We start from the raw sequence: 19,701 nt of genomic DNA, 5'->3' as shown, positions 1-19,701 counted from the left end.
TCTTGAATCCTGCGGCCAGACTCATCCACCTTACTAACCGCTCCGTATCTGCCACCCCTCTCTGCCAATCCCTCCACTGGCTTCTCATTGCCCAACGGATAAAATTCAAAACGCTAACATTGACGTATAAAGCTGTTCATAATACTACCCCAAACTACATTACCGATCTTCTCTCCAAATACCACCCAAAACGTACTCTCCGCTCCTCACAAAATCTCCTACTCTCTAACTCCCTGGTCTCCTCCTCCCATGCTTGTCTCCAGGACTTCTCCAGGGCTTCCCCCATCCTTTGGAACTCCCTACCCCAATCCATCAGACTATCACCTACTCTGCTCACCTTTAGGCTCTGAAAACCTATCTCTTCAGGGAAGCCTACCCCACCCTCAGCTAATTACTGAACTCCTCCACTCTTCCTACAACTCCATCCCCCACAGCTATTTCCTCCTGTACCACTATTACCGCTAATGCAGAGTTTCTTTGGATTGGGACATGAGATTTTAGGGCATTTGTATGCATACATGGATATGGTCCTGGCAAGTGAGAATGTAAGGATTTACTGTATCTGCCAACCTGGTAGTGCCAGGATATGAACCTGCTAAGAGATAACATATATTTAAAAATTATTTCAATATTTAAATCAACGAATTTGGCAGTTGCCTTTCTTGGGCATTGTTATTTCAAGATGCACACTTGCAACTGTGAGGTATTGTCGCTGTCTGAACTGGCATTAAATCAGGTTACTGGATTAGGAATGGCACTCACATCACTAGCTAATAAAAATAATTTCCAGTTCATGTATCAAAGTCTCATTCATGGACTTGGATTGTTCTTTTATGGCAACGACTACCACAATATACACTATATTGCCAAAAGTATTGGGATGCCTACCTTTACACACACATGAACTTTAATGGCATCCCAGTTTTACCCTAGGTTCACACCTAAGCATTTCCTGCAGTGTTTTGCAGAAACACTGTACAGTCCATTTAATATGTTTTCCTATGGGACATGTTCACATCTCCACTTTTCTCCCGGTCCATTTTTGGAAAGGGGCAGGGACATTTTTGAAAGCAAAAAGTTGCATTTTTGATTCTATAGAGTTCAATGGAAATGCTGCAGAAAAGCATGTAGTGCGTTTCTACTGTGTTTTTGATGTGTGTTTGATGTGTTTTGCATTTTAAATCTGCCTAGCAACAAGAACATTTTAAAAAATGTAAAAAAAGAACGCAAAACGCATCAAAAACACGCCGAATGAGCAGCCGCTTGGGTGATTAGACAACGTTGTCTTTTTAAATTTAGTGAAGTGTCAGTGGTGGTTGCTCACCTTGTATGTTATTTGTGCTAAGCATATACATATATTTTCATTTAAAGCCAATTTTAAAAGCTGCATATTCCCTTATGAAACTTTCTTTTAGGGGTACCTCTTACCCTTCTTCTATTTATGTGTTAGTTTATAGGTTTTGGTGACCACACACAATAATGATTTTTGTTCATTTAGGGTGGAGTCAGCAATCATTTGGCAGTCTTTATATGCAGGATTAATTATACTTCATATCTTCCCTGTATTGGCTATAGAGGCCCGATGCATACCCCTTTTTCAACAATATTGATTTACATCACTGCATCCGACATTTTGCATTGCACTTGGTGATGTAAGGCTTGGATGCAGCTGCTCGGCGGCCATGGAAACCCATTCCATGAAGCTCTCTACGCACTGTTGTGCTAATCTGGAGGCCACACGTTGTTTGGACGTCTTAAGATATTGACTCTGCAGACAGTTGGTGACTTCTGCGCACTGTGTGCTTCAGCAATGTACTGTCATTTTATGTGGCCTACCACTTCATGGTTGAGTTGATGTTGTTCCCAGTTGCTTCCACTTTGTTATAATACCACTTGTAGCAATTGTACGTACAGAGATGGACGCGGTCATCCATCTTCCTAAGGATCCTCCATCTTGTATCATTCTCTCTCTCCCTCCAATCCCCCTCCCTCAGGAATGTGGTCTGTATGTATGCTGAGATCATAGGCATCAGGCACAGTGGTTATAAACCCCAATTAGCCTTTGCCCAGTATGTCTGTGAGATTCTTGCTTGGAGGTGATCGTAAAGCTATAAACCAGTCTTTCACTGGACTTCAAACGCATTCCGTAGCCGTAAAACAGACATCATTTAAAATCCACTTTTCCATATAATTTCATATCTTAAGCTAGGAAATAATTTCAATGAAGCAAAGCATATATTCGGATAGCTCAGGTTAATGTGAGTTGCCTGATATCTTACACCCCTAGTTGAAGTCTACAGGAGAGCAGAGAGCTGTATAGTTCTAGCTGAAATAGTGAGATATGGCATATTTGATGTTGGGACGTTCAGGATATCATTCTGCATATAATCTACTAGTGGCTAGGCTGCTACATGTTCCTATGGAAGGTTATTGACCATGATATAAACTGCGAGGGATTTGGTCATAGCCTGAGTTCCCCTGCCTAAACACCCCTCCCCAAATGAGGCAATTGGTTCTCTGCTGTAAGGAGACACCCTGCTGGGTTCCTAGAAAAAGGCTGTTATGCTTGGAGCAGTAAGTTGTAGAATTCTCCCTTTTTAACATCAGGAACCAACTTTGGGAGAAAAGGCACCCTTTTGCTCTGACACTTGAACGCTGCTTAAATCAAGGCTGACGGCAAGTATTCTACCTCTCTAAATTTCTTTCTGTTATCTCCCTGTTGTGGTATTGCTCTCTGTATTTATATATATATTGGCTACATCTTTTTCTGTAAATATTTTTATTGCACCATTTTGACCTTTTTAGTAATAAATCCTATTATCTGAAAAGTGTTGAACTGTTTCTAAAGCTCTTTAATGCAAACTAAGAATCCCTGTCTCTGAAGAGCTCTACTGTGTGTTTTTAAACCTCTATATACATCTGCCTGTGGTGACAGTGTGTATACAGACGATTGTTCAAACATCATAGTGTTATTGCTAATATTGGCGAGTTTCTGCCTTCTCTGTACAAAAAGGCGGTGGTGGCAGTGTGAAGGGTTAATTGCGTAATTAATCTGACCCAGTAACAATCGCTCTCAGGCTGCAGGTACATAGATTGTGGTCCATTAGCTGGAAATTCTTTGTGTAGGGTGCAGCTGAGCGTGGCATTGTTATGCACGTGACAGCGCGGTTTTAGATTGGCTAGTCCTTCGGTCACGAGTTGGTGAGAAGGGCTGGGGGTCTGATGCCACGATCGTCACACCACTAACTGTGGAATATTTAGTAGCAAGGAAAGTTCACGGATGGACTTATTGCACAGGTGGCAGTCTGCATGCCTAGGTGCTTGATTTTATACACCTGTGGCCATGGCAGTGATTGGAACACCTGAATCCAATGATTTGGAAGGGTGTCCCAATACTTTTATATAGTGTATCATCTATCCATATTTGAATTTATATACAAATCTAAACTGAAACTGACATTAGAATTGTGGATTTCTTTTTTTTTATTATTATTATTATTATTATAATTATTATTATACAGGCTTTATACTGCCAACAGTTTGTGCAGTGCTTTCTGATATAAAGGGAGACAGTACAGGTACAATGCAATACAAGAGGGTTAATAGTGCCCTGCTCATAAGAGCTTACAATCTAATAGGGTGGGGCAAGTAGTACAAAGGCAATACCTCTAAGGGATGAGCTGATGTAAAAAGTCAAAGTTCAGTTGTTAGTTGGAGGTGGGTGAGGCTTCCCTGAAGAGATGAGTTTTCAGGGATCACCTAAAGATGGACAGAGTAGGAGATAGCTGGACAGATTGATGTAGAGAGTTCCAAAGGACAGGAGAGACTCTGGAGAAGTCCTGGAGATGAGCATGTGAGGAGGAGACAAGAGAGGTAGAGAGCAGGAGGTCTTGGGAGGAGTGGAGAGGACAATTTGGGTGATCTTTTTAGACAAGATTGGTGGTGTAGCTTGGGACAGAGTTGTGAATGGCTTTGCATGTTGTTTATCATCCCAGATGACAGGTGGAGGTGTAAATAATGGTTAGGCCAAAGTGTGACTACAGAGGATTACAAATATCAGAGTGGATCAATACATCATTTATATTATATGTCTGCTCTGGTTGATATCCTAACAATTTTGGATTACGTGGTATCTGTGATGAACTTGTGACTACAATAGATGGAATATGATACAGATTCCATTGTCAGCTTTACATAAACTCAAACTGGGACTGATCAGGATTTTAGAAGAAGTCTTGAGAAGAAGTAATCATCATGTTAAACTTCTTTTGAACACTTCAGGGGACCATGTCCACATAGCACTAGAAAAAGAGAAAGTTTATTGTTTGACAGCGCTGGTCTCTGGCAGTAGAGGCCACTCTGGCGTTCAGTGCTGACATTTATAAAACAAATTACATATCCTTAAGCATTGTGTGTATCCTGAGCATACATATTGCATTTTAGCGCAACGCAGATCAACGCAGCATTATGGCGTGAATAGGACACATTGGAAATAATTTCAGATGTCCTTTTATTTTACAGCTGCGCTAAAATGTGGATCAACCCACTGGTGTGAATTGGCCCTAAAAGAACAGTAATTTTTGTAAGAGAGAGGGGGCTTAGTGCTGGCTTTACCTACCCCCACAGGAACAGCTGTAAACTGGGCTTCAGTCTGGGGAAGAACTACAGTCATCATTAACATAAATAAAGAGGAGTTTTTACTCCACCACAGGGCCTTGGATCAGAACAGGACCACATGATATATGTACTTGGTCTCTCTGAGATAACATTTTTTAAAAAAGTGATAGTTCTTTAAATTGGTTGATGTACCTAAATAGAAATGTGGGATTTATTCCAAGAGGGAGTAAAATTTGGTGTGCCTTTGTTATGTTTACAAGATATGATGCTTAATGATTATATATTGGATGCATGTACCTTTCAAGGGTTTTAATTATTTTTAACCATGTGCTTTTTGTGAACTAAAGAAATGTGTTTATTTCATAACTATACTATGTTTATACACTCCCTGGCCACTTTATTAGGTACCTGTTCAATTGCTTGGTAACACAAATTGCTAATCAGCCAATCACATGGCAGCAACTCAATGCATTTAGGCATGTGGATGTGGTGCAGATGACTTGCTGAAGTTCAAACCGAGCATCAGAATGAGGAACAAAGGGGATTTAAGTGAATTGAATGTGGCATGGTTGTTGGTGCCAGACGGGCTGATCTTAGTATTTTTCAAAAACTGCTGATCTACTGGGATTTTCACACACAACCATCTCTAGGGTTTACAGAGAATGGTCCAAAGAAGAGAAAATATCTGGTAAAAAATGTCTTGCTTATGTCAGAGGTCAGAGGAGAATGGGCAAGACTGGTTCGAGATGATGGAAAGGCAACAGCAACTCATGTCAATATGAACAAAAATCTCTGAGGAATGTTTCCAACACTTTGTTGAATCTATGTCATGAAGAATTAAAGGCAAAAGGGGTTCCAAACTGGTACTAGCAAGGTGTGCCTAATAAAGAGGTGGCTGGTGAGCATACAGTCATGGCCGAAATTGTTGGCACCCTTGATATTTTTCCTGAAAATCAAGTATTTCACACAAAAAAGGTATTGCATTAACACATGTTTTGCTATACACATGTTTATTCCCTTTGTATGTATTGGAACAAATATAAAACAGAGGCAGAAAAGCAAATATGACATAATGTCACACAAAACCCCAAAAATGGGCTGGACAAAAGTATTGGCACCCTTAACTTAATATTTGGTTGCACACCCTTTGGAAAACATAACTGAAATCAGTCGCTTCCTATAACCATCAATAAGCTTCTGACACCTCTCACCCGGAATTTTGGACCACTCTTCCTTTGCAAACAGCTCCAGGTCTCTCTTATTGGAAGGACACCTTTTCCCAACAGCAATTTTAAGATCTCTCCACAGGTGTTCAATGGGATTTAGATCTGGGCTCATTGCTGGCCACTTCAGAACTCTCCAGCGCTTCTTTGCCATCCATTTCTGAGTGCTTTTTGACGTATGTTTGGGGTCATTGTCCTGCTGGAAGACCCAGGATCTTGGACGCAAACCCAGCTTTCTGACACTGGGCCCTACAGTGCGACCCAAAATCCTTTGGTAATCCTCAGATTTCATGATGCCTTGCACACAGTCAAGGCACCCAGTGCCAGAGGCAGCAAAACAACCCCAAAACATCATTGAACCTCCACCATATTTTACCGTAGGTACTGTGTTTTGTTCTTTGTAGGCCTCATTCCGTTTTCGGTAAACAGTAGAATGATGTGCTTTACCGAAAAGCTCTATCTTGGTCTCATCTGTCCACAAGACGTTTTCCCAGAAGGCTTTTGGCTTACTCAAGTACATTTTGGCAAACTGTAGTCTTGCTTTTTTATGTCTCTGTGTCAGCAGTGGGGTCCTCCTGGGTCTCCTGCCATAGCGTTTCATTTCATTTAAATGTCGACGGATAGTTCGCGCTGACACTGATGCTCCCTGAGCCTGCAGGACAGCTTGAATGTCTTTGGAACATGTTTGGGGCTGCTTATCCACCATCCGGACTATTCTGCGTTGCAATCTTTCATCAATTTTCCTCATCCGTCCACGACCAGGGAGATTAGCTACAGTGCCATGGGTTGCAAACTTCTTGATAATGTTGCGCACTGTGGACAAAGGCAAATCTAGTTCTCTGGAGATGGACTTGTAACCTTGAGATTGTTGATATTTTGCCACAATTTTGGTTCTCAGGTCCTCAGACAGTTCTCGTCTCCTCTTTCTGTTGTCCATGCTTAGTGTGGCACAGACAGACACACAATGCAAAGGTTAAGTGAACGTCTCTCCTTTTTATCTGCTTTCAGGTGTGATTTCTATATTGCCCACACCTGTTACTTGCCCCAGGTGAGTTTACAGGAGCATCACATGCTTGTAACATTCTTATTTATCCGCAGTTGTGAAAGGGTGCCAATACTTTTGTCCAGCCCATTTTTGGAGGTTTGTGTGACATTATGTCGAATTTGCTTTCTTTCCTCCCTTTTTTTGTTTTGTCCCAATACACACAAAGGGAATAAACATGTGTATAGCAAAACATGTGTTAATGCAATACGTTTCGTGAGAAATACATGATTTCCTGGAGAAATATCAAGGGTGCCAACAATTTCGGCCATGACTGTATATATATATATATATAGTGCATAAAGTATATACAGTATACAAATATTTCTTTATTTCACAAAAAGCACACTGTTAAAAAATATTCAAGAACCTTTGAAGGGTACCTGCATCCATATGCAGTATATATAGTAAAAATGCATTGTGGCTACCTAAAGGCGTCCCTTAGCCTCTTCCCACTGACATAACGCATATACACGGTCTCTCGGCTGGTGGGCTTTAATGCTGAGAGGCCACATACATACGGCCCATAATAAACAACTCTCTGCGCTGAGAACGCACGCCCTGCACGCTCCCAACACAAACACCGCAGGGAACAGGAAAGCTCCTAAAGTATACTAGCAATTGGGAGCTTTCTGATCATGTGACTGGCTGTCACATGACCCAAATGCCTGACTCCGCCTCTGGGAATTAAAAAACTCTTAAAGGGCTGGGAGGCGGTGGCAAGAAGGAGTTAGAGTATATGTAAACCCTCATCTTGTAAAACAACCCATTCAGTTTCATATAGAAATGAAAGGCAAACATTTCTGCATACATATTAAAACATTATAAATACCTTTTTCCCTTTTTTAGAAGTGATCACAATCTTTGTTCTCAGCTGAATAGAGATCTGGGTGAGGAGAAACAGCAGAACACTGATCTTTCCAGTGAATGGCTGTGCAAGAGGAGCATGTCAGCACAAGCCTGATCACTGGTGGGGAGTAGGCTGAGTTCCCAGCATAGCTAGAGAACTGACCACTCCATGATCTCCTGCTTTCTGTGGTCAGTTTTTAATACGTGAGGGATTGGCAGGAACACCAGGGATTTCACACAAAGGAAGCAATACAAGGAACAGGATACTTTTTCATTCAAGTACATGGTACACATATTAGGAATATGAAATGCTGGATTTAACTATATCTGAGCACCACAAACTGAAAATGCTATTTAATTCACTGTTAATATTCAAAGCTAACTCACCCAATCGTCCATGTCTCCATGCTTTATTTTGTTCAGAAATCACTTTTAAAATCACCCCTAGCATTTCTAGCCATGATTATTTTAAGTAAGGGCAGATAATTCATGTAGCATTTACTTCTTGAAATCTATCTGCCCTTAGCTCAGGCACGCAGGCTGGATGAAGTGCTTAGCTGCGAAAACCCCTCCAATCCCACCTCAAATGCAAGAAAGACAATGCCAGTTTAGACTCATAGGATGTATTAAATAGTTTGGTATAGGCCAGAAACCAAGAAGCAACTGAAAAAAATGTATGGCTACAGCGCAGTTGTCCAGTTCTGGGAGGGCGTCATATGACATCCTCCCAGAACGCACTCCCCCAGCGGCACGCACCCGGCAATCTCCATGATCGCTGTGTCCTGAGGACACAGCTGATCACGTGATATGGTAAAAGGCCAACCACAATGGCACAGCAGATCACCGGGTAAATGCTGTTGCTGCTTATCGGCTGCACTTTCACACACTTGCATGCACACAGGGCATTTTAAAAAAGCCCCAGAACTGATGGCAGGAAAACGTGACTGAAAAAAACATACTTTTTTGCCGCATTTTGCACGTGCATTTATGTGCATTTAGGTGCATCAACATTCACAAACATTTTCTCCAAAATACCCCACCCTGTAAAATGTTTCCCTTCCAAATGCCCATAATGCATTGGAAAATAGTTAATTATTATTTTGAGTACTATTTTGTGAAATCAGAGAGGGCACTTTGTTTGGCAGGGAGCTATCTGTCTTTCCTAGTTGTGTTCACTATGGATCCAGTTATCAACAGGATTGATGAAATACTCCTATTGATTATGTTGCGGAGGGTGAGAAGACAGAGGGAATTAGATTAGAAGAGCATTAGTTGCCATTGGACTCATCCCTTGATGTCTCAGCATTTATCATTGGGATACTTTGCTAACATGTATTTGGAGCTGCAGATTTATCCCAACAAATTCTTCAACTTCACAATGATTGGAACCTTCAATGATCGTTTGGAGAGACTATGGCCCCATCTAACTCACATGGACACCCAGATGAGGATGAACGTGTCACGTGAGGAATGTCTCCTGGTGACACTCAGGTATGTAATTATGTAAAATATAACATATACAGTATATATATATATATATATACTGTATGTATCTTTGTATATTTTATTTTATTATTTTATATTTTGAACTTTATAACTGTTTTTCTTAAGTTTTTATACTTTTAAATATATATATATATATATATATTATATTTTTTTTTTTTTACCAGGGAAACCCGCTTGGCATAATCTCGTCATGCCTCAGCCAATGGAAGACATGTGGGAACAGGTTGTTGATGTTCCAATTGCATAAGAGCCTTGGACAGAAATACTTTCCATAGTACCCTTGGGATTGGTGGATGCTCACCTGCGATTCAAATGCATTGACAAGGGAGTCAGAGGATGCAAGACTCTTCTAAGAGTCTGCTATGGGGCGTCAGCTATATGAAGGAAGTCTTAGGATTCCCACAAGGAGGCCTGTTCCATGCACAACAGACGTCTTCCACTTGGGATCATAGCCAACAAGGCTTTCGGACTTGCAGAAAAATGAATACAGCCCTATAGTGGACATTGACCTAATTACAAGAAAAATATATTCAAACATTAACTAAGCCACGCAAATTGAGTTGTGCAGTGCACATTTTGAGTATGTACTGCCAAGTGGCAGAGGTAGTCCTCTCTGACATTCAATTGAATGTGGAAACACTATAAAAGTAGTGTTGGCCTCCTACATGCTACATAACTTTCTAATTGACAAGGAGAGAGTCTCCACTGAACTTGCACCCCCAAACCCTGCACATGATATTAAGTTCATAGATTTGTGCTCCACTTCTCAAGTTATGAACATTAGAAAACAGTTTGCTGTTTTTTTTCCCCAGATTGTCAAGTGGCCTGGCCAGATCAATATGTATAGTTGGATTTATACTGTTCCAGTTACCTTTCAATGTTCTTAAATGCCTGTGTGCTTCAAAAAATAAAATCTTTTTTCCTTTGAGCAAAGTTATTCAAATAATCTTTTTGTGACTTTCTTCCCTCGCTGCAAAGTTTTGTCTTTTTCATCTGTTTGAGGTAAGGCATCCATTCTCAGAGCAATCCAAAGACAAACAAACAAAACCAAATCCTCATGCGGACCAAAGCCAATTCTGAATGCTAAACGAAGAGGTGCTGCCCTTCAAAGATCGGGGAATCTAGACACTGGTGAACAAAAGCAGACAAGGATGCACTCTCATCGTGCATTACCGTGGTACGCCATGTATTTATTGTGTAAAAAAATAGATATATACTCACAAACCAAAGGAAATTAAAAGCAAATGATGTAGTCCGCAAAGACAGTCAATAATGCTGTGCCCTTGATAGGGATAAGCTGACGCATTTCGGGAGACGTACCCCCTTCCTCAGAGCTAAAATGCATGCCTGCTGGTTCCAAGCCTATATACCAAAGAATCCCAGAGTATGGATGCATTACCCCACACGCATGAAAATGTGTGATGTGGTATTCATCCATGTCAGGTAAAGAGCCCTTTTTCCTTTAAAGAATGGACACATTTCCCCACATGCATGAAAATGTATGAATTGGTTTTTATCCATGTGACGTAAAATGATCAATCCTACTAAAAAGAATGGACAAATTAACCCACACACATGAAAAGTGGGATGTTATGTGTAACTTAAATAAATATACATCAACACTATGATTTGAAATCTTTTTTATTATTTAACTTGGAAAAAAAGGCAAAAAACATGTTTTTAATGCAAAAATGCATTTATAAACTGTGAACACAGCATGAAACAAAAAGGTGCCATAAAAAAATAAATAAAATTAAAGTTGGTGGTAAGTAGGGCAGGAAGATCAGAACTGAGAGGGATTTATGGTGGGATAGGGATGGTATGACTGTGGGGTTCAGGCATGGAGAAGGTGCGGATTGGTGGAAGGAGGAAGAGAGGCATGCCACAGTTGCAGAATGGTGCATGTGTGGACTGGGAAGGGCAGTGCCTAGAAAGCTTCCATCAGCAGCAGCTAGAAAGTGTGATGGTGGCAAAAGATTCCTTTGTGCTGCCCTGGAGGTGAACACAAAGGAATAGATGCTTTCTATGCATTGAACATCAAGCTCCCCAAGAAGCATATATAAACTGTGGCAGGATTCTATCTTCTCTCTCCCTTAATATCCACAAGTAGCTCAATTATTCTCTCCTCCACTTGTGTGGTCATCTCTTGACAATGAGAGTGTCCATGACCTCTGGGTGGGAAATGTTGTTCATGGACAAGTAGGCTATGAAGAAAGAAAGCAGATAATGTACGTATTGATCAGATAGATAGATAGATAGATAGATATTTACATACATACAGTACATGCATACACTATATTGCCAAAATTACTGGGACACCCCTACAAATCATTGGATTCAGGTGTTCCAATCACCTCCATGGTCACAGGTGTATAAAATCAAGCACCTAGGCATGCAGACTGCTTCTACAAACATTTGTGAAAGAATGGGTCACTCTCAGGAGCTCAGTGAATTCAAGAGTGGTACAGTGATAGGTTGCCACCTGTGCAGTAATTCCATCCGTGAGATTTCCTTGCTATTAAATACTCCACGGTCAACTGTAAGTGGTATTATAACAAAGTGGAAGCAACTGGGAACAACAGCAACACAGCCACGAAGTGGTAGGCCACGTAAAATGACAGAGCGGGGTCAGTGCATGCTGAAGTGCGCAGAAGTCACCAACTGTCTACACAGTCAATAGCTAAAGACCTCCAAACTTTATGTTGCCTTCAGATTAGCACAACAAAAGTGCATAGAGAGCTTCATGGAATGGGTTTCCATGGCCAAGCAGCTGCATCCAAGCCTTACATCAACAAGCGCAATGCGTCAGATGCAGTGGTGTAAAGCATGCCACCACTGGACTCTAGAGCAGTGGAGATGTGTTCTCTGGAGTAACAAATCGCGCTTCTCTGTCTGGCAATCTGATGGACATGTCTGGGTTTGGCAGTTGCCAGGAGAACGGTACTTGCCTGACTGCATTGTGCAAGTGTAAAGTTTGGTGGAGGGGGAATTATGGTGTTGTTTTTCAGGGGTTGAGCTTGGCCCCTTAGTTCCAGTGAAGGGAACTCTTAAGGCGTCAGCATACCAAGACATTTTGGACAATTTCATGCTCCTAACTTTGTGGGAACAGTTTGGGGATGGCCCCTTCCTATTCCAACGTGACTGGGCACCAGAGCACAAAGCAAGGTGCATAAAGACATGGATGAGCAAGTTTGGGATGGAGGAACTTTACTGGCCTGCACAGAGTCCTGATCTCAACCTGACAGAACACCTTTGTGATGAATTAGAGTGGAGACTGCAAGCCAGGCCTTTTTGTCCGACATCCGTGCCTGACCTCACAAATGCGCTTCTGGAAGAATGGTCAAACATTCCCAAAGACACACTTCTAAACCTTGTGGAAAACCTTCCCAGAAGAGTTGAAGCTGTTATAGCTGCAAAGGGTGGGCCAACTCAATATTGAACCCTACAGACTTAGACTGGGATGCCATACATACATACAGTACATACATAAATATAATGAGAAAAAGGAACATACCTGATGAGGTGGCACATCAATTCTTTCAACCTTTAATGGAATTGATGTTGGTTGTGGCTGTGGCTGGGTTTTATGGACTAGCCTCTTCTTTCACATTGTCCTCCTCCTCTGGCTGATATACAGGCCAGATGGATGTTGTACTAAAAAGAGTATACATTAGAAATAAAAAAATTAAAAACAAAACACAAAACATTTTTTTAAATATAAAAATGTCAAAATATTTAAAAAAAAATAGATAAGAAGAAATGTGAAAAATTGAAAAAAATGTAAGTGAAAAAAATATTTTTCATCAAAAATGGAAAATGTAAATAAAACTTTGAAAACAAAAATGTTAAAAACAAGTTCTTATCAAAATTGATAAAAAAGACGAACGTTAAAAAAAACACTGGCACAACCCCCTCCTCCCTGCAAAAAAATAATTAAATAACAATTTACTCTCTAGAGTGCATGGACTATCTCAGGAAACTAAGTTCTGCAGCCATTTTGCATCTAATCATGTGCTAGCTGCTGATTTAGGTATTTTACCGTTCAGTGCAATTTTTTTATTTTAAGGTCGCATATCTAGAATGGACTGCTCCCAAATTTTGGGGTGCAAATGTAAAGCTGCCATCAGCTGTGACTGGCTCACTTCCCTAGCAATTGTGTCTCTCTCTGCACCTGTGTGAACAGCAGGGTTGGGCTTGGTGACAAGGAATTTCCTGTGTACACAGGGTTTCCTGAATTGTCATCAACATGAAAAAAATTATCTTTTAACCACAAAACTGTAAAAACACTCCTAAATTTGAGATGTGTTTAGACACATTTACACATGTTTGATGTATTTTTTTCTTAACGCCTCTGCGTGCATGGATACATAGAATAACATAGGGGGGTGTTCAGGGGCTTCAGGAAAAAAACAGCAAATGCCTAAAAACTGTCAGTTTACAAATGGCAAAGTGCATGAGTCCTTAGTATTAAAGTGTTACTAAACCCAGGACCCGGCATTCACTATATCTGGTCTCCCACAGTACACAGAAGATAGAAATGCAATAATTTTAGTAAATATAAACTGCTAAATACCTTTTCCCATCAGCAGTTAGAGCTGTCTTGTGACATCTATCAGTTTCTAGTCAAGCACTGGTTAAAGCTTGTAGGAGGAGTTTTCATTCTTCTCTGACTGTCCCATGAGGCTGCATGACCCCTGACCCTCTGTCTGGACAGTGCTGATTGGCCCTGTACCGATCACATGCACACTCCCCAAAAAAAAAAACTGTCTAGCAATACACACCAAACTGAACATTTTCAGTGTCTCCTAGGGCTTCATACTATCAGCAAATGTATTGGGGACAGTAAAGGAAGGGGAGGATAAGAGAAGACAGGATCAAACAGTATTTTCACACAATGCAGAGGATTAACCCTTTAGGTTCCACAGTGAGTATAACAAGCATGCTTTACTGCATACAGTATACACACTAATTTTACCGTTGCGGGTTTAGTAATACTTTAAGATAGCTATTATGGATTGAGAGAGTGTATTATTTATTATTTCCTCTTTAATAATTATAGGTAGTTGTTCTTGTGAGAGGTGTTGACATAAAGGACCAATTGTGGAAGTGTCCCCCCATTTAATGGGACTTTAAAGGCAGATCAACAAATAATTAAAATAATAACATTAATTTTATTTATATTTACATTAAGGACCAAAAACATTATAAAACAAAGTAAGTATCTTATCTATCTAATACAAAGTAAGGAAATGTATTCCATACATATTTCTCTTTAGTGGCTAAAAATATTCTTGTAATCTCTCAGATAATTAGCCTTAGGGCTCATTTAGAATAAATGTAAATCCATGCCATATGCTTCATTATGAACTGCAGGCAGAATGCAAAATCCATTCACGTCAGAATGAAGCACTGTCGAATGTGTATATACAAAGCGCAAAATGTGAAAACTGTGAATCTAAATGTTTTTTTCCTGCTGAAAAGGTATTTAGGAAAATTGTAATGGGAGCATGTTATGAAGTTTGTTTCTCTACGTTATACCCCTTTTGTTGCCTATACATATAACATAAAATATGTATGCCACATAATAGAATATGTCTAGACAGTACATCAAAACATATGTCATTCTAATATATATGGATCAAAAATGTTTTTATATATATATATTCATCTCTAAATCTTTTCTCATAATTTTAGATTGATGGTTACTTGGAACCCTGGATCCCAAAGATGGCATCTACATTCAAGTCAAGTAAAAAGCAAATTAATGTCATCATTGCTAATTGGCTAACCTCTTCCCATGTACACTATGCAATTGCTGTGCAAAATACTCGATTTATTGGTCTAGAGATAGCTGAATTTCTGGAATGGCTTGAGGTAAGATTTCTTTTTTTTAATAGCATCAGTAAAAAAGAAATCTAATAATTGAGTTTGGATGGATTGCTGTGAGCATAATTGTACAGTAAAAGACCGTAGCTTAAATTATTTTTATAGCCTGGCCTTGTCATAGAGTGTACGGGGACATATATTCAATTTTTATATACTTTGAGAATAGTTTAGATACAATTTCAGGTCTATGTGACAATACAGCACATACAGACCAAATCCCAACAAGCCTTCACCCGCTACAAATCTGCCTTCCACACCTACACCTCCTCCCTCCATGCTGCCAAACAGGCCTACTTCTTGACCCTCATCAAGGCCCTCTCCTCCAATCCTCGCCGACTCTTCTCCGCCTTCAACACTCTACTCTCTCCACCCCCACCTCCACCCAGCACCTCACTCACTGCCCTTGAGATTGTCAATCACTTCAAAAACAAGATTGACACAATTCGCAAGGACATTGCCACAACTCACACGCCCTCTCAACCCGTCCCCTCTCACACAGCTACCCCCTTATCCCCCCTTCCCCTCGACATAACCCGCAGGGACTTCGTCGCTGCTCAAACTCTCTCCAACCCCCTTCACCCTCACTCAGCTACCCCCTCATCACCCCTCTCCCACGGCCGCACCACTGCTCTGACCTCCTCTTCCACCCCACCCTACATTCCTCATACTGAAGCTCCCCCAACACTCCGCACCTTTGACCTTACTACCATCGAGGAAGTCTCCAAGATCCTCTCTGATGCCCGCCTCACCACCTGCCCCCTCGACCCTATCCCCTCACAACTCCTACGACCTCCTTCCCCCTCCATCCTACGCTCCCTCACCCACATCTTCAATCTCTCCCTCTCCTCCGGCACTTTCCCCTCCCCTCTGAAACATGCACACATCACCCCCATACTTAAAAAGCCCTCCCTGGACCCTAATGACCCGAACAACCTCAGACCCATCTCCCTGCTCCCATTTACATCTAAACTCCTCGAGCGCCTAGTCTACACCCGCCTATGCTCTCACCTCAACGACAACAACCTCCTCGATCCCCTACAGTCCGGCTTCCGTCCCCTACACTCCACCGAAACTGCCTTACTCAAACTCTCCAATGACCTGCTAACCGCCAAAGCTAATGGCCACTATTCAGTGCTCCTACTCCTCGACCTCTCTGCGGCGTTCGACACAGTCGACCACCCCCTCCTCCTCAAAAAACTACACTCCCTCGGCCTCAGAGATTCTGGTCTCTCCTGGCTCTCATCCTACCTGTCACAACGCTCCTTCAGCGTTACCTATAATGCTACCACCTCCCCCTCACTCCCCCTCTCTGTTGGGGTCCCTCAAGGCTCTGTCCTTGGGCCCCTTCTCTTCTCCATCTATACCTCCTCCCTTGGCCAACTCATACACTCTCACGGCTTCAACTACCACCTCTATGCCGACGACACACAAATCTATCTCTCAACCCCCCACCTCACCCCCTTGGTCTCAGCCCGAATCACACACCTACTGAGCGACATATCAGACTGGATGTCGCTCCACTTCCTTAAATTGAACCTCTCCAAAACCGAGTTTCTTGTCTTCCCCCCCAGCCCGGACACCACCCCCCATTGACTTCTCCGTCACATCCAACAACAATACCATCAAACCCGCCCTGCAGGCCCGAGTACTTGGTGTCATTCTGGACTCCAACCTATCCTTTCAACCCCAAGTCCAATCTTTAACAAACTCGTGCAGACTCCACCTCCGCAACATCGCCAAAATCCGCACGTTCCTAACCCCAGAAACCACTAAACAGCTCATCCACTCCCTCATCATATCACAACTCGACTACTGCAACTCCCTCCTCACTGGCCTGCCTCGCCGCTGGCTATCCCTGCTTCAGTCCATCCTGAATACAGCTGCCAGACTCCTTCACCTTTCCAACCGCTCTGTATCCGCCACCCCCCTCTGCCAATCCCTCCACTGGCTTCCGATTGCGCAACGGATCAAATTCAAAATCCTAACGCTAACGTACAAAGCTGTCCACCATACTGCCCCGAACTACATCACTAACCTAATATCCAAGTACCGCCCAACACGCACACTCCGCTCCTCACAAGACCTCCTTCTCTCTAGTTCCCTGGTCTCCTCCTCCCATGCCCGCCTCCAGGACTTCTCCAGGGTGTCACCCATCCTCTGGAACTCCCTGCCCCAACCCATCAGATTATCACCTACTCTCCTCTCCTTTAGGCGCACCCTGAAAACCCATCTCTTCAGGGAAGCCTACCCCACCCCCTGCTAACTTGCCGACCTCCTCCACTCTTTCTACCACTCCATCCCCCACAGCTATCTCCTCCTGTGCCACCATCCCCTCCCTCCTAGATTGTAAGCTCGAAAGAGCAGGGCCCTTGATCCCCACATGTTTTGCATTGTATTGGTATTGTTCTGTCACATGTTCTGTCCCCCTTTGTAATGTACAGCGCTGAGCGAACTATTGGCGCTTTATAAATACTGTATAATAATAATAATATTAATACAGTATTTTACTAAACTCTCCCAAATTTTGGGTTGTGCCCAGTACATTAATAGAGGGGAAATCTTCCAATGATGTCACAAGTACTGATGACCCAGGTGACAACCAGGGATTCCTTCACTTTCGAGGGATTTCTTTTCACTTTCTGTTTTAGCTATGGGACAGAAGGTGAAGGAAAATCTCCCAATGGGACACAGATGGAAAAAAAAAACCTGACAAGGGTTATAACCCTCCCTTACTCTATCCAAAATGAAAAAAGGGTCTTTAGTTCTACTTTAATATGTTTCTACATGTGCCTTTAATATGTTTGGGGTATGTAGGCCCTACTCAGCTATTATATTATGCTGCAGAAATTATAATGAATAACATAATAAAATAGGAGCCATGGTGTAACTTTCAAGGATGGAACAAGCCCTTGCAACTAGTAGCACTGGGGAGAATCCACAGATCTTAAAGTGATATTAAAGGCATTTAAAAGAAAATAACAAATATGCTATACTTACCTGCTCTGTGCAATGGTTTGGCATAGAGCAGTCCCAATCCTCCTCTTCTCAGGTCCCCTGCCAGCGCTCCTGGCCCCTTTCTCCTGCCAAGTGCCCCTAGAGCAAGCAGCTTGCTATGGGGGCACCCAAGTAGATTGTCTCCCGAGCCACTGCTCTATGTGTCCATTCACACTCAGAGCTGTGGTTTGGCCCCCCTCACTCTCCTCATTGGCTTACTGGCTGTTATTGACTCTGCTATCTTAGTCAATGAGGAGGGAGAGTCCCCAGAGTTGTTCACTTCACTGGATAGCGATGAGGTTCAGGTAAGTATAAGGGGGGCTGGGGATGAAGAGAATGCATGAAGGTAAAAAATCTTGAGCCTTTACAATCATTTTAAGAACCAAAATATCTCTACGAAGAATAATTCATGTTGCTTATAGCAAAAATTCGCTGTCAGCTCCCCTAGTGCTCACACATACACCATTCCGGGTCTTGTTGGAATGAAAAACAACAATTGCTTATTTATTTGATCTGCTGTGCAATGTATTTTTGTGAACTTTATTACTGTAGTGCAATCATGCAAAGAAGATGTTTACTAAAAAAACAAAAAATAGTCTGTGAATTATTGGAATTAAAGTGGTTCTAAAGCCTAAACTTTTTTTACCTTAAAGTGGAAAGTAGGACCAAAGCTCTTTTGGCTATACTACTCCTGGGGATCGCAATCCTGTGACCTGTTTTCAACCAACAGCGGGCTAAAGTCCTATGTCAGCCGACATCACAGAGCCAGTCCAAGCAGTAGTGCCCTAGGCAACACAAAAATTGGCCGCCCCAACCTTCCCCACAGAGAGATCCTGACACCAACCAACACCCCCCCCCACCATGGAGAGAGCATAACACCGACCAACAATCCCCCAAAGAAGAGAGCCTGACACTGACCAACACCCCCCCCCCCAACCACGGAGAGAGCATAACACCAACCAGCAACCCACTCCCCCCAAAGGAGAGAGCCTGACACCAACCAACCCCCCCCAAGAGAGCCTTCCACTACCACCGCCTCCCCTATACACCCGCTGCCACCCCCCTCCCATCCCTGGCAAGAGAGAGAAAGAAACTCATAGACACTCACCTTCACAGCTCCGGACATTACCAGGAACGAGAGTTGGGCTTTGCATACATCAAGCAGCCCACAGGCTCTCTTGGCTCCCACTTGGTCCTCATGCGGCATGTGTTCCTTCTTCCAGGGGGCGGTGCTGCCCCCCCTGAAAACTGCTGCCCTAGGTAAATGCCTTGCTTGCCTTGTGGTAAATATGTCCCTGAGTCCAAGCTCAGGAGAGATCCCAACTTTAATGTTGGATCCACCCAGATGTCTGGACCGGCAGCTAGCTTAGCCTCTCAGCCTGAGCCAGCCACTCCCAGATGCAGCATCATCCCAATGCTGCTTCCACCTAGGTAAGTATGATTTTTTTATTTTTTTACAGTCATGCACTTCTATTTTAATGTGTTCCCTGCATTAAGGTGAAAATGTTTTGCATCAGTATTGCCCCATCACCCCTCCTTATACTTACCTGAGTGGTCACTCCATCCAGCACTGTGCCAATCTGC

The 19,701-nt window shown here is 42.4% G+C and overlaps 1 protein-coding gene across 2 annotated transcripts in view; it reads left to right on the top strand.

Annotated features, from left to right (window-relative positions):
• Window positions 1-19,701, top strand: part of LIPC (lipase C, hepatic type) — a 271,204-nt gene that overhangs the window by 174,475 nt on the left and 77,028 nt on the right. For both annotated transcript variants that reach the window (XM_089667695.1, XM_089667702.1), the window contains one exon: window positions 14,932-15,111. In XM_089667695.1, the coding sequence (XP_089523821.1) occupies window positions 14,932-15,111 (180 nt within the window). The remainder of the gene's footprint in view (window positions 1-14,931; window positions 15,112-19,701) is intronic.

The sequence above is a fragment of the Staurois parvus genome, unplaced genomic scaffold (assembly GCF_062004578.1).
Source record: "Staurois parvus isolate SC_StPar_1 unplaced genomic scaffold, SC_StPar_1.0 ptg000054l, whole genome shotgun sequence".
Lineage (NCBI taxonomy): Eukaryota > Metazoa > Chordata > Amphibia > Anura > Ranidae > Staurois > Staurois parvus.
Note: the sequence above shows the minus strand (reverse complement) of the source record. Positions and strands in the feature narration are given on the sequence as shown.